This window comes from Ooceraea biroi, chromosome 4 (genome assembly GCF_003672135.1).
Source record: "Ooceraea biroi isolate clonal line C1 chromosome 4, Obir_v5.4, whole genome shotgun sequence".
Classification (NCBI taxonomy): Eukaryota; Metazoa; Arthropoda; class Insecta; order Hymenoptera; family Formicidae; genus Ooceraea; species Ooceraea biroi.
Window position 1 is genome coordinate 1,962,906 of NC_039509.1, and position 13,399 is coordinate 1,976,304.

General features: G+C 41.7%; 1 protein-coding gene across 1 annotated transcript in view; it reads left to right on the forward strand.

Moving 5' to 3' along the window:
• Positions 1–460: 460 nt before the first annotated feature.
• Positions 461–13,399, forward strand: part of LOC105283839 (irregular chiasm C-roughest protein) — a 37,858-nt gene continuing 24,919 nt past the window's right edge. The window contains 3 exon segments of the mRNA XM_026968983.1: positions 461–594; positions 9,475–9,675; positions 11,448–11,557. Of these exon segments, the coding sequence (XP_026824784.1) occupies positions 9,583–9,675; positions 11,448–11,557 (203 nt within the window). The 5' untranslated portion in view covers positions 461–594; positions 9,475–9,582.

Here is a 13,399-nt window from a genome sequence, read left to right on the forward strand (position 1 = left end):
ACCGTTTTTTCGATCTCCCCCATTGTTTCCAATTCACAGTGACTGTATATAATGCAGATATTATTTCTCCGCTTCTCTAACGCATTGTGTTTCACTGGCAGACTCTATAGACAATTGAGTGTTCCCCGGGCAAAAATATCCCGGGAGGTCACCGCACCGGTGATTTTCCAATTTTCACCATTACCGTTGACATTCAGACATCATGATTAATTACAGTAACATCTTGACGTTAGTCGTAATTTAAAAAACTAGTTTTTTAATTCTAATCACGAAATGCTACGAAAAAATAAAATACCGAACATGCAAAATGCACCATGATTCGATATTTATCGAGCATGTCTCTTGTTTTTACTGCTTACAGGTGATTTTTCGCTGCACATATATCCGGTGGAGCTCGAGGACGACGGCACGTATCAATGTCAGGCTTCGCCGACAAACGACGGACAGCCGGCTTTACGATCGAGATTCGCCAGGCTGAGCGTGCTAGTGCCGCCGCAGAAGCCGAAGATTCTGCAGGGCGACTTCCTCGTAACCACCGAGGATCGCGAGCTGGTGATCGAATGCATAAGCGTCGCCGGGAAACCGCCTGCAGAGGTGAGAACCCTTCCATCTTTCCGCATCTTCTGCCATCTTTGTCAACGTGTATATCGATAGGATTACCCCGAGATTAGCCCGGATTAATCGCCGTGAAAGCAACCCCCAGCGATCGCATGCGGAAACTTTGCGAATAATCTCTTAGCGATAGGCAGTATTCGCTTTCTCGAAGATTATGCCCGATCGATTTTACATCGAGACGGATTCCTTTTCGCCATTTCACGCGTTAAAGACGTTTACAATTTATTAGCCTACAATTTATATCTCTGGTAATCAATTTGATGGCGTGTGCGACGTGTGTAGAAATACTTTTCGCCACACGCAGCCTGGCGCGGTTAATGCGACTAGTTGAGTTATAGTCATGGATCTGCCATAAAAGAGCATGGACGTGCCCATGTATCAAATTCCCATGTTCGTGCCAAATTACTACGGATGCTACAAGATACAAGCTGTCTCTTACGGTTAATTTTCCCAGATCGTGTCTCAAGTTAGCGAGGCGTGATCGGGCACTGTTTTGTCGCGTGAAGATAAACAGGCATCGCTGAGTGGCCGGACAATATTGCTCGTCGTACAATGCCGAGCTTAGGCCCCCGGGGGGGCTTTTGTCGCGATAATCGCGCTGGGATTGGAACGTGAAAACGTACAGCCCGATCTACGTTATTATTCCTGATCAGCCGACGAACTAGAAGCGAGGCCTCCGGTGACACACTTAGTAAATACCATCGGATCTGCCCTGAAAACCTGACCGCGGCCGAAGCCACAGGCCGCATTTCTTGCTACCAAGTCCACTCAGCAGAACGCGTGGTTCCGCGCAACAAAAACAACTTCGAATCACGCTCAGTGGCCACCGGGTCTGAGATTTATGTGGGGGTTACCTATGTATCTCCTCTATATATCTGGCCCGTCAGTCAGTACTGATTGCTTTTGCAATTTCTCACCACCCGAACTTATAAATGTAGTAAAATACGACGGCCCGAGGAAATTAACGAATCAGGGACTTCAAAAGGGAGAACGCGGCATAACGTGTATTGAATCATGTGCAAACGTTACGCAATATTTAATTATATAATACTTTATTTCGTTAGGAATTATATTGCTTTTGTATCGAAACTCGTGCAATAATAAAACGTGCATTTTTTCTAAGAAAGAAAATCTGTTTTGATGTAATAAGCATCAAACATGCAATACATGGCATGCCGTGACAATTATTCTGAGATAAAACGTTATTAAAGAGAAAATGTTGAATCAATTGAATTGATGTATTACACCCTGTCTAAAGTAAATGCTTCACAAATGCAAACGTAACGCCAGGAAAAAGTTCGCATTAGCTTCATGAGCTTCCAAGACGTGTTTCCATAATATTCGTGACAAAAGGAAGTTTATCCGTACATGAAAGAGCTTAAACTTAATGACTACTCTCTGTGCAGATAAGGATTTTCCATTACGCTAATGCACCGCCTACGAATTTCATACGATGTACTTTATTTTCATTCATTACGCGACAGAAGTTTTGGCTATGCAAGTCCTAACAACATCGGAAGTTATCACGACTGCATAACTTTCCATTACTACGTCTACTAAAATGTTTTTCGCAAGATAATACATACAGAGTGTCTGAAACCGATTTACCGAACCGAATAGACCAAATCTTTTATGTGCGGTGTCTTTGATCAATTTCGAGTCGACCAATTTGCTTAACGAAACCGTCCTGGAACCAATAAGCAAGAGAATGAAGTGCAATCGTATGCGCACACATTCCAGACAACTCTTTGAGGAGTGTTTGTCAGCTATTCGCAGAGAATGAGAGAGATTTTCACACTTAACAGAGTACAAACTTGTTTCGCAGATTCAAGAAAGCATCTTTTAATCGTATTCTTTCGTTACATTAGACGTGACGAACGAGCGAGCGAGATAATTTGTTATCGCGATCGAGCGATTCATTACGAGCTGAAAAATGTACATACGTCTAGCGCTTTTTGTGTAAGTGTGAAAATATCCCAAGGACGGCAACCTGTCCGACGTGATTTTTTATCCTCCGATAAACAGGAATCCAGACGGGTTACTCTCTGTCGCTTGCATAAATCCAAACTAGCAGGAGCATCTAGTGCTCGTTAATCAGCGATTGGCGAAGAATTTAATGAAATTTGTTTCGCGATCCCTCGCAAACGCGTGCTTTTTAATTAAAATTATGCAAATCCATGATTAATAGTACGATCTGGAAATCGATGCGCGCGTAATAATCATGGAATATTTAAACGTGAAAAAAATATTCATTTTGAATGTACTTTTGCAACGTAAAAAAAGAATACATTAAATGATGGAATAGCTGAAACGCTCCAGCAAAATCCGATAGAATATAGATCCACTTAATCATACAAAAGTTATACAACTTTTGTATGAAGTTAATACAACGTAATAAAGTCGGGATGAATAAGTTAAAGCGGTAATTTAATAAATTCTTTGTTACATTGAATGCGTATTATGCACATCGGCTATAAATTGCATCCTTCTTGAAAATTTGATTCACAGCACAAAATGTCAACTTATAATCGCGAGAATCCGCAAAAAATATCATATTTCATGTGAGCTTAATTTTTACATTATTCATTATCATGAAGCCACATTCGCGTATTCATTAATAAAATCGATATTCTCCGACGTTACAAATATTATTATTACTAAAACAGGCTGTGTGTAATATCTACATTTCACTCGTTTTGACAGTTAGTCTTTGTACACAAGATTTTTATTAAACTACCGGATCATTTGTTTTGCGAAAAATTTCGTAAAATATTCCAATAGTCGCCTATATTAAAATAAATTAACGATGAAACGCCATGTGTTACCAAAAGGAAATTAAGATTTGGACCTTTTACAAAATAATGATCCGACAAATGCATAATCACTTTTGGAATAAATTAATCATTAACAAACATCAATATCCAAAACTTTAATATTTAATGCAACACTCTACGCAATCGTTCATATCTAAATACATATCTATTGTAATTGCACTTTTCGTTCGTGCACTATTCGATTAGTTTCTTCGAAATCAATGTAAGTTTATTTGTCAAGATTTTCTGTTAAGATTTTTTATGAGTTTTCGAATTTTATATTATTAGTGTGTCTTCTGTTCAATGAAACAACAGGCTACCTTCATAATCGATCATTGACGTGACTCGACGTTATGCGTTGGTGAGGCAGAAAAATGGAATAAAAGCTACTGGCAAAATTCCGATGCATTGTTGGATCAGTGAAAGCACTACTGCAAGAGAAAAAGAGTGGAGTGCTAATCACGCGATATCGTGCGTGAAGTTCGTGCGGTTTCATCGTTAAACCGCTTTTTCCAAGTATACCACATAGCATATCATACAACATTATCATAAACTAAACCATATAAATATATAAAGCATCATAACATAATATTGGGTTGGCCAAAAAGTAATTGCGTTTTTTTTTTATATAAATAAAAGGCGAATTTTTCATGGGAAACAAAAACTTTATTAAACAATATATTGTCCATTTTGTTTGATTATCTTTTGCCATTTTTCAGGCAACTTCATGATTCCGCGCTCAAAAAAGTTCTTATCTCTTTCAGCAAAAAACAATTCCAAGAACGATTTGATATCCTCATCAGCAGTAAAGGTTTTACCATTCAAGGCGTTTTGCAAAGAACGAAACAAATGGTAATTTGATGGTGCCAGGTCTGGCGAATATGGTGGATGTAGTAACACATCCCATCCAAGCTGCAACAATTTTTGACGAGTGACCAAACTTGTACGAGGTCTAGCGTTATCATGGTGAAACACAACACCTTTGCGATTCACCAATTCTCGACGTTTCTGTTTGATGGCATCATTTAATTTATCCAGTTGACGACAGTATACGTCTGAATTAATGGTTTGATTCCTTGCAAGCAGCTCAAAATACACAATACCTTTAAAGTCCCACTAGACTGACAGCATAATCTTTCTTTGGTGAATATCTGCTTTTGAAGTGCTTTGAGCAGGTTCATCACGCTTGCTCCACGATCTTTTTCGTTTGACGTTATTGTAGACGATCCATTTTTCGTCGCCTGTTATCATACGTTTCAAAAATGGATCATTTTCCTCACGTTTTAAAAGAGAATCGCAGATGTCAATACGCTTAGTGAGATGAATTTCTTTGAGCTCATGTGGTACCCAAATATCGAGCTTACTAATGTATCCAAGTCGTTTTAAATGGTTTTCAACACTCGATTTCGATATGTTAAGATTCTCAGTAATCTCTCGTGTCGTTAAACGCCGATTGGAATCGATCAGTGCCTTTATTTTGTTATCATCAATTTCGATTGGCCTTCCTGAGCGTGGTGCATCTTTCACATTAAAATCTCCAGATCGAAATTTAGTAAACCAATTTTGACACTGCCGCAGTTTTAAAGCATCTTCGCCTTATACATGACATAACTTTTTATGAGCTTGCACAGCGTTTTTCCCTTTTCGGAAGTAATAAAACAAAATATGACGAAAATGTTCTTTTTGATTTTCCATTTTGAAATCGACGGCAAACAAACAATTGTTAACGAAATCGTGTACTTTCTTTTTCTAAAGCAAGCTTGAACTGTGAGTTGTTAACCTACATAATGAATTTGCGGTTTAGAATGAAGTTAGTTACATTTAAAGACATGTATGTCCATCTATTGGAAAAAAACGCAATTACTTTTTGGCCAACCCAATAAATGGAAATCAGTGTCGGAAATGTACAATAGATCTCGACTTTTTTTATGCATTTAGATGTGTAGATTATTTTAATAGAAATTTTTCGTAAAAGCAGAAATTTTTAACAATAAATAAATGTCTATCGTGAAAATGCGAAATTTTTTGGCGACGCGTTCGGATGGTGGAAATCTACTATCGGTTTATGAGCTGCCGTAGGCGAGTGACGAGCGGATCTGGTTACACCCAAACGGCGCAAAGCACATTTACGTTTGATTTTTTATTCGTTCTCGTTATATTTGCCATTGGAAATTTTTTATAATGCTCGCGACGAGGGAAATGAACGCTATGGAGATTTGCACACACAACAGAAGTTCAGTTTTCTAAAGCGGTTATCATGTTTGGGGCAGAGAAAACAAATGGTTATTTACTTATATTTATAACTGTTTAATATATTTAATTTTGTCTTCCAATTTTATTAGCCTAATTCAATTTTTGTGTGAAATGAAATTGAGTTAATGTAGTAAAGTTAATATAATTTCAATAAGAATTGAAATATATGTGAGCTAAAAGAATTATGTAATATATAATATTAAATCATTTTAAAGAAGTTAAAACAATGATACAAGTGTATCATATTCTTTTGCATTTAGAGAAAAAATGATAGTAGAAAGCTTAATTAAATTTTCGATTGTCTATTTCAAATTCGCTTGCTCCTTATTTGTTATTCTTCTTGCTGCACCTCGCACATCAAAAAGTTTACGAAGATGAATAAAACAGGAGAATTTTCCGAAATAATTGTCAGGGTAACTACGGAGTCGTTTTCGTCGGGTATAGTTACGAAATTAATATTAAGTAGCGTCTAATAACAGTACCCAACACGTGACGTCTTGTCGCGATTCTCACACAATTGTTCAAATCATTGTGTCTCGTATACTTTCACTCCGATGGCATCTCGACCTCCTTCTCGGCCTCCCTGGTCTTCTCGACAACTCCAAAGTTCTGAACTTTCTATCGTATTGCCGCGGAAATTCTCCCTGCGAGATACCGCAAGTTTCCTCGAGACAGGATTTTAATATTGCCTTTATATTACCGTGTATTATTGGTCTTACCCTATTTAAACCGCAACGTACGACAAGCATGCGACAGACTTTATGGGAAACGTGTATACCTACCGGCGCTATTAACCCGCGCTTTGCGAGCAACAACAATTCAATCGTAATTACCCCGATTAATTCGACTTGAAAAAAGCTCGGGGATTCCACTGGCGGATGAAATCGAAGGAAACATTTAATAAATGCGGATCTCTCGATTTTACGACTTAATGTACAAGCTATTTCCGCTCTCCCGTTGGAGAGACGCTCGTTCGAGCGGCGCTCTGTCTAAGTCGCCGATATTGCTGAATCTATCGCTGCCTTATCGGCCTTCATTAGGCGAATCGTGGGAGGGAGGAAGAGAGAGAGAGAAAGAGAGAGCGCAATGGAAAGAGCACAGCGAACGGAAAGAGAGAGAGAAGGGTAATTCCGCTAGAAATTCAGAGTCACCACAGTCGAATGCTCGCAGCTCTCGCCATAATCCGATTTCGTCTCTCTCTTCTTCTTTCCCCAACTCGCTCTCGCGCGCGCGCGCCCTTTCTCGCGCGTCTCTCCGTTTGCCTTTCAACTGATAACTAGTAATTAAACAGCTCCAACAACGGGATAGGGCATTTACTCGCGCAATTCCCATCCCTTGCCGTCCCGTCTTTCTTCAGCATCTCTGCCTCTCTTCCCCACCCTCTTGCCACCGTTAGGCGCTTTCTCTCTGCCTCGCCACATCGCTTATTCTACATCGCGTAACTCCACTTTCGGAGCTATTGTCCATCGCGCGAGCGTTGGCGGGGTTGCCCGGCCGGGGGCGTCTGGATGCCCACGGGAAATTATTAGTTGTGAATCTATTCATCTTACCGGAGAAAACCACTACGGGGATATCCTGATACGATTCTCAATATGCCCCCGTAATAAAGCTGGACGCGCACACCTCGAAATCTTTGATGCAAAGGCCATCCAATCCCGCGCTAAATGCAAAATGCACGTTTTAATACCGTAAAAACGTGCAAAATGAATAAACGGCCGGCAAAGTCGAATGAGTGTCCGACGCAGATTAGTTCCCAGGGAAATCTTGTCTATCGAAATTTCAAATAAAGAGTTCCTCTTTTTTTGTGTGAAATAAAAACCGCGTGATACAGAGAAGCGTTCCGCGGTAATGATTTCGCGATTAAGTGATATTTCTTGCGCGGCCTGTGTGCATTGTGTCGGCCGTTAATTCCGTCGTCCTTTACGCGGCACTTTAAATCGGTTTTCATCCCAAACTTTCCGTATGTTTCCTTTTTTATTACGAGTTGCAGCGTTAACCACGACTGGAGACTCGTTGTATCAGGGGCTTTATGAAACTCTCCTACGTATTACAGGGAAATCATAAAGAAAAAGGTAATCAAAACCAAGAAACCAAAAGCGCGTGTTTCGTTGCCGCGTCCTGTTTTGGGCGGATGCACTTTGCGCGGTAATTTGATTCGCACTCGTGACACAATGGTAAATGGTACCGCACTGTGGGACCGCAGAACTCCTAATTAGAGCGGACGAGATCGATTTCCTGCGGAGGCCGTAGTTAGAAAAGCGCCTCTAAACGAACTCGCCGCGGGAAAAGATATCGTGGAAAAAAAAGTATTACACACTCGACGCACCGATTGCGCAAGGAATAGACCGCATCGTTCGCGCAAATCGCTGCGGATTCCGATATTTCCATTACGCTCCGAGGTATCTTCGCGTTTATGGAAATGCGCGGTGCTACACCCTATACTCCGGGCTCGATATGCCGTAATTTTACCATTACGCCGCCGTGCGTATCGGCACTAGCAATAGTATCGCGCACTCTTGGACATAGTTACGCGGTGCAGAGGCAACTGCTGTTATCGGATTTTTGCCGCTGCATTGTTAACGGTATTCGAAAGTGTTTGATTCATTGTACAATGCCAGAATGCTATTCCAGAATGGCATTAAACGTGAATTGCATGATTCATTGATCACTTTCTGAGTTTCAGAAATCAGATATTCTGATCGGATAATGCTGTTAGTATTTGTGCTTTTATTTTTTAAGCGTCTACTGACGTGCCATGGATAAATGGCGCGAAACAGCACGAGGTACTGTCGCGATTGTCATTGACAAATATGAAGATGAAAAGAAAACGCAGACTACCGGTTAGTCGAGGAAACAAAGTGATCAGAGTAATCACAGAATCCATCGAAAAACAAAGTATACTTCAGAGAGATAAGCTGCTGCGCTCGCAGATAAAACTGGCAGATTGTTAATACACCGTGCAAGTCGCGCGAAGAGTGAATAAATCGTGATACGGCACAATATCGTAAATTCTAATCAGCACGACGGCGCAGTCTGCATGTGTGTGTGTGTGTGTGTGTGTGTGTGTGTGTGTGTGGAGATGCGATTACTTCGCAGTGATCCCTAACACGATGAACGCGGAAGGACGCTGCGGCACTTGCAGCCCGGAGATCTCATATCGATAACAAACAGCAGGAACTCTCGCACGAGGTGTCTAATTAGAGCCGATAAGCTTGATTTCCGCGACACGCACGCACGCACGTGCGTGCGCTCAGGCGCGATTGTGTTTGAACAGGCCCAATAGAACAATCGTGTTACGGCATTATGCACGGAAACTCGTTCGCAACTTCATTATTAATTGATCGTGCGGATCGTGCGCCGCACCGAAACTATCGATTTTTGTCCTGAAACGAAATCCAGGCTGATTTAAATCGGACGTAATTACGCGACGAGGAAACAAACGTTGAAATTTTCAGTTGAGCAGTTCTCTCGAAACCTATATTCTAAATTTGGCGGGGCTCCGATGGATTATTGCTCCAACGGAACAGACTTTCGCAATATTCATCGTGAACTGAGTGATTACTCGTAGCTCGTAGCGCGCGCACGAGTGCGACGAAAAGTGCAAAGCAAAATTACGTTCGTCGAAGCGCTCTCTTAAACAGGTCGTAGGCTTTTTAGAAAAAGGCCTCGGGGTTTTTAGGACCCGCGGGCGCCATTATGGTAATAAAACCATAAGCATTCCGGTCACGGGTCAATTCCCTTGCGCGGGTGTTTTCTTGAGCGACGCTATTTTTAACTGTAACGTTTCTTGCAGATCACGTGGATCGATGGACTGGGCAACGTGCTACACCGTGGCATCAAGACCACGAAGGAGCTGTTCGATAACGGGCCGCTGTACACGGTAAAGTCCATCTTGAGGGTGATGCCGCGGAAGGACCATGACAACACGACGTTCACGTGCCAAAGTCAAAACGCGGCGGATCGCACGCCGCAGAACGCCAAACTTCGCGTCGAGGTATGTATCAAGACTCAGGCTAATTAAATACCGATCATGATTTAAGCGCGTTTCGGTGAAGCTCCTTGAGAGAACGTCAGCCAGTTACGCATCATTCAGAAATATGCGGAATAATCTGCCGAGAGACGATTTGCCGAGGCCGGAGCAGCGAACAGTGTGGAATCGGAGGAAAATAAAAGCAGATGAAACGCAGGAGAAGATAGAAATCTCGCTTAAAGGGAAATAAAATCACTGCCTCTTGCGCGTGCGAGTGCGCGCTCTTTTTACTCGCTGACCGGAGAAAGAAATTAACGCGAGTCGCGCGAAAGCGAGGCCGGGGAAGACGGGGGAGGAAGACTGTGAGGAGGCGAGGGAAGGGTAACGAGGGTAACGAGGCGACGTATAATAATTAACGTCGTGTCTTGAGAAGCGGTTAGCGCGCGGTAATCGCCATCCGCTGGCGCAACTTTCTGTGCTGCGCGAGTACTTTGGCGCGCTCGCCCGGCGCTACTTCCGCTCTCTTTTCTTCCGAGATGTAGACTCCATTATCCGAAGTGGCAAAGGGAACAAATAGTTTCATGAAAAGGGCAACGAAGCGAACCCACGGAGATTTTTATCCGGCAGAACGTTCGAATTTGCGACGACGACGACGAAGGGAAACGACGAGGACGGCGTGATATTATGAACGTGCCGTGCCACGTCGGCTTGCAGAAAATCCCTACGAGTTATTACTTAACTCTTTTACGCCGCGCTGGATATATTGCTTGCGCTTTTCACGACTGCTAATATAAGTTTGGTATTATTGTCGTCCTAATTGAAAGCAATTCTTACGCAGGCCAGTTCGAGCGCGAACACAAACTCGTATTTTCTTAACGTAGCCCGTTCTTTCATTACTCGCGCACGCGTCGATATTAGCGACTTAATTTTCGATGCCACGCACCGACTCTTGCTCTTGCTATCGCCACGATACGTTTTAATGATAGGTTCTTTTGGTAGTTAAGGGGCAGCTTTTGCCGACGCGCGTATGTCTCATTAAAATGCATTCGCCCTTTAAGGGATTGTTTAATGTTCGATCAATATTTGCCTGAAGCAAATTTAATCAAATACCATCTTGCGACGTAATATCTCAATATTAACTTTCCGAGACACAATATATTGACTCTTTTAATAATAAGAGTAAAAAGTCTTCACATATAAGCCTTTAAATTAAACTTGCATCTAAGTGAATTAAACCAATTTTAATTTAGATTAAAATAAAATTAAATTTCTCTTAAATTAATCTCAAAATTTATTTAATAAATAACTTTTTTGTTATTTTCTGAAAATTAATTCTAATTTGAAATCCAATCTGCGGCTTCAAAAGCTTCGCAGATGAGAAAGTACGACGAACACAGAGTATGTCGCGGTACAAGCACCGCATTATCCGCAAAATCACGCAAAAACGGATCTAAGGGAGTTTCAAACGATACTCTATGATAAATAAGCGCTTTTAAAAAGATATCAGACGAATACGCAAAAGTAAACGACTAAACTATCGTTTAACTGCGAAAAAGTATTATATCGGGTTTCAACAATATATTACGGAATATCTCTCTCTCTCTTTCTCTCTCCTATTCCCCTGTGAAATATATAACGAACGCTTCGAAAATTTCAAACGCGTGGTAATGGTATGCACCATTATTATTCCGGACTACGCACGTAGCACACCCGGGATGAGAGCACAATAATATCAGACGGACCGTATTCGATATCTGCGTGCCAGGAACATCGATTTACGACTGTTTTGTTTTCAGGTGCGCTACGCACCGAAGGTGTCCCTGTCGAAGATCGATCGCATCGTCGAAGGCTCCGAGCTTAGGTTCAAATGTTGCGCCGAGGCCAATCCACCCGACGTGGAATACAGGTAAGTGCAAACACGGAAGGAATATCGACATTTTTCGCAAGCATCGAAAGAAATAGTGACTCCTTATTCGATCTCAACAAAAATAATGTCTTGGATGAATCGTTTAAGCAGCACGAACCATCGGAAACCGTAAATAATATCTTTTGACGTGAATGAGTACGAAAAAAGTTAGCAAAATTAGAAGACTAATTATTATTCATGGAAAATTTAGTAAATCTCACGGCTTATGGTAGTCTGAGCTGCACTCCGAATTAGGTCGGCCCCGCTCTGCCTGATAAGCTCAACAGAGTTGGAATCAGATTTCGAAAGTTACTCGGCAATTATTCGCCGAGTACAATATCGATTTCTTTCAGTTCCCGACTCTCGGAAGGATTTTTTCAATGTTTTTTTGGACGCTGCGATCGCCAATCCGGAAGTCTTTCGTTTTTGAACACGTAATGAGATAGTACTGCATAACGTTCGGTACGCGCGATCCGGCTCACGTCAACTTGTCCGCCTTCGGGTAATACATTCTCCTCGAGGCTTAAGCTACTTACTTAAAGTTTCGAAAATATCGATAGTTTCCCCTCGATATCGTGTCGCTGTAGGTGAACGACGCCGTCGACGCGGTAAACGTATAAGGGCGCGTAAGCAAAACGTGAGTCGCGTTGTTCGTACATTGGTTGCGAGCGACAAAGAGAAGGCGGATGATCGATATCCGCCTCTACAAAGAGGACAATGTCAAATTCAGGACGGCGTTGCGCGCGCATGTGTTAACGTGAGGCACGTTTGCGGGTTTCACCTAGCAGGCCCGCTTTGATTGCTTTTAAATTATTCGTTACGCAACATCCCCGTTGGGAAAAAAGGATCGCTCGCCCGATGAGGCGCTGTATTAATTAACGAGATTATCGGATCGTTGCCTGGATTAAATCGGTTCGCCGAAAATGTTTCTCGAGAAAGTACATATTCCACTGTCTCGCGAACATTACTGCAATTTATAAATACTCGGAATCAATTTTATTTTTTGATCGCGGCGATCTTTTTTTGGCAAAATTTGGTTTAAAAAAGAGAAGAATTTGACCGGCTTGTGGCAATTCATGATAGGTAATAGGATAGACAGAGAAACGATTAAAACTGCGACGGGACCACATTGTGAACAATAACGAACGTTAGTTGCCAGTTGCTTTAACAGCTTTTACAGCTTTTGCAGCTTTTACAGCTGCTCGTCGCGCCACGGACCGTAAAAGAGATTCGAACGCAAGTGAAAACCGAGGCAGCGACGAGATCGACTAGACGTGACTCTCGTTTGCTTTCACACGGCGTTGAATTAACAAAAGACAAAATCATTGACTGTGAATCGTATCAGTTTCTCAGGAAACTCGAGGAAGGATTGTATAATCTTCAAGAAAGTATGAATTACCAGACGTGAGACAAATTAATGCCTAATTAGTTTTGGATAACAATTCTACATGCCAATGACAATTTCCTCACTGGAAGTATCTTGAGAAATCTGCACGCAAATCACAAAAAGACGAATGGAGACGTTCCTTTTTTTCATTAAAACGTTGAACCTTTCACTAATTATCATACACGTACAAAAATATTCGATCTCCAGGAACTTACATTTACATAACTTTCTCCTCATTTTGATCGGAAGTAAAACATCCAAAATATCTTTTCCGAGTTTTAATCGCAGCTTTCTCGAGCAGCTGGTAGTGGATGCGTACGCGGAAGAGTTGATTTTTGTCGAGAAACACTCGAGATGAGAGATTCGATCTTCATCAAGTCGTTATGGGCACAGTGCTCGCTAGAATGTACGTTACGCCGCGCTTTTGCTGGCATCTTTGCGAGTTGAATTGTCTG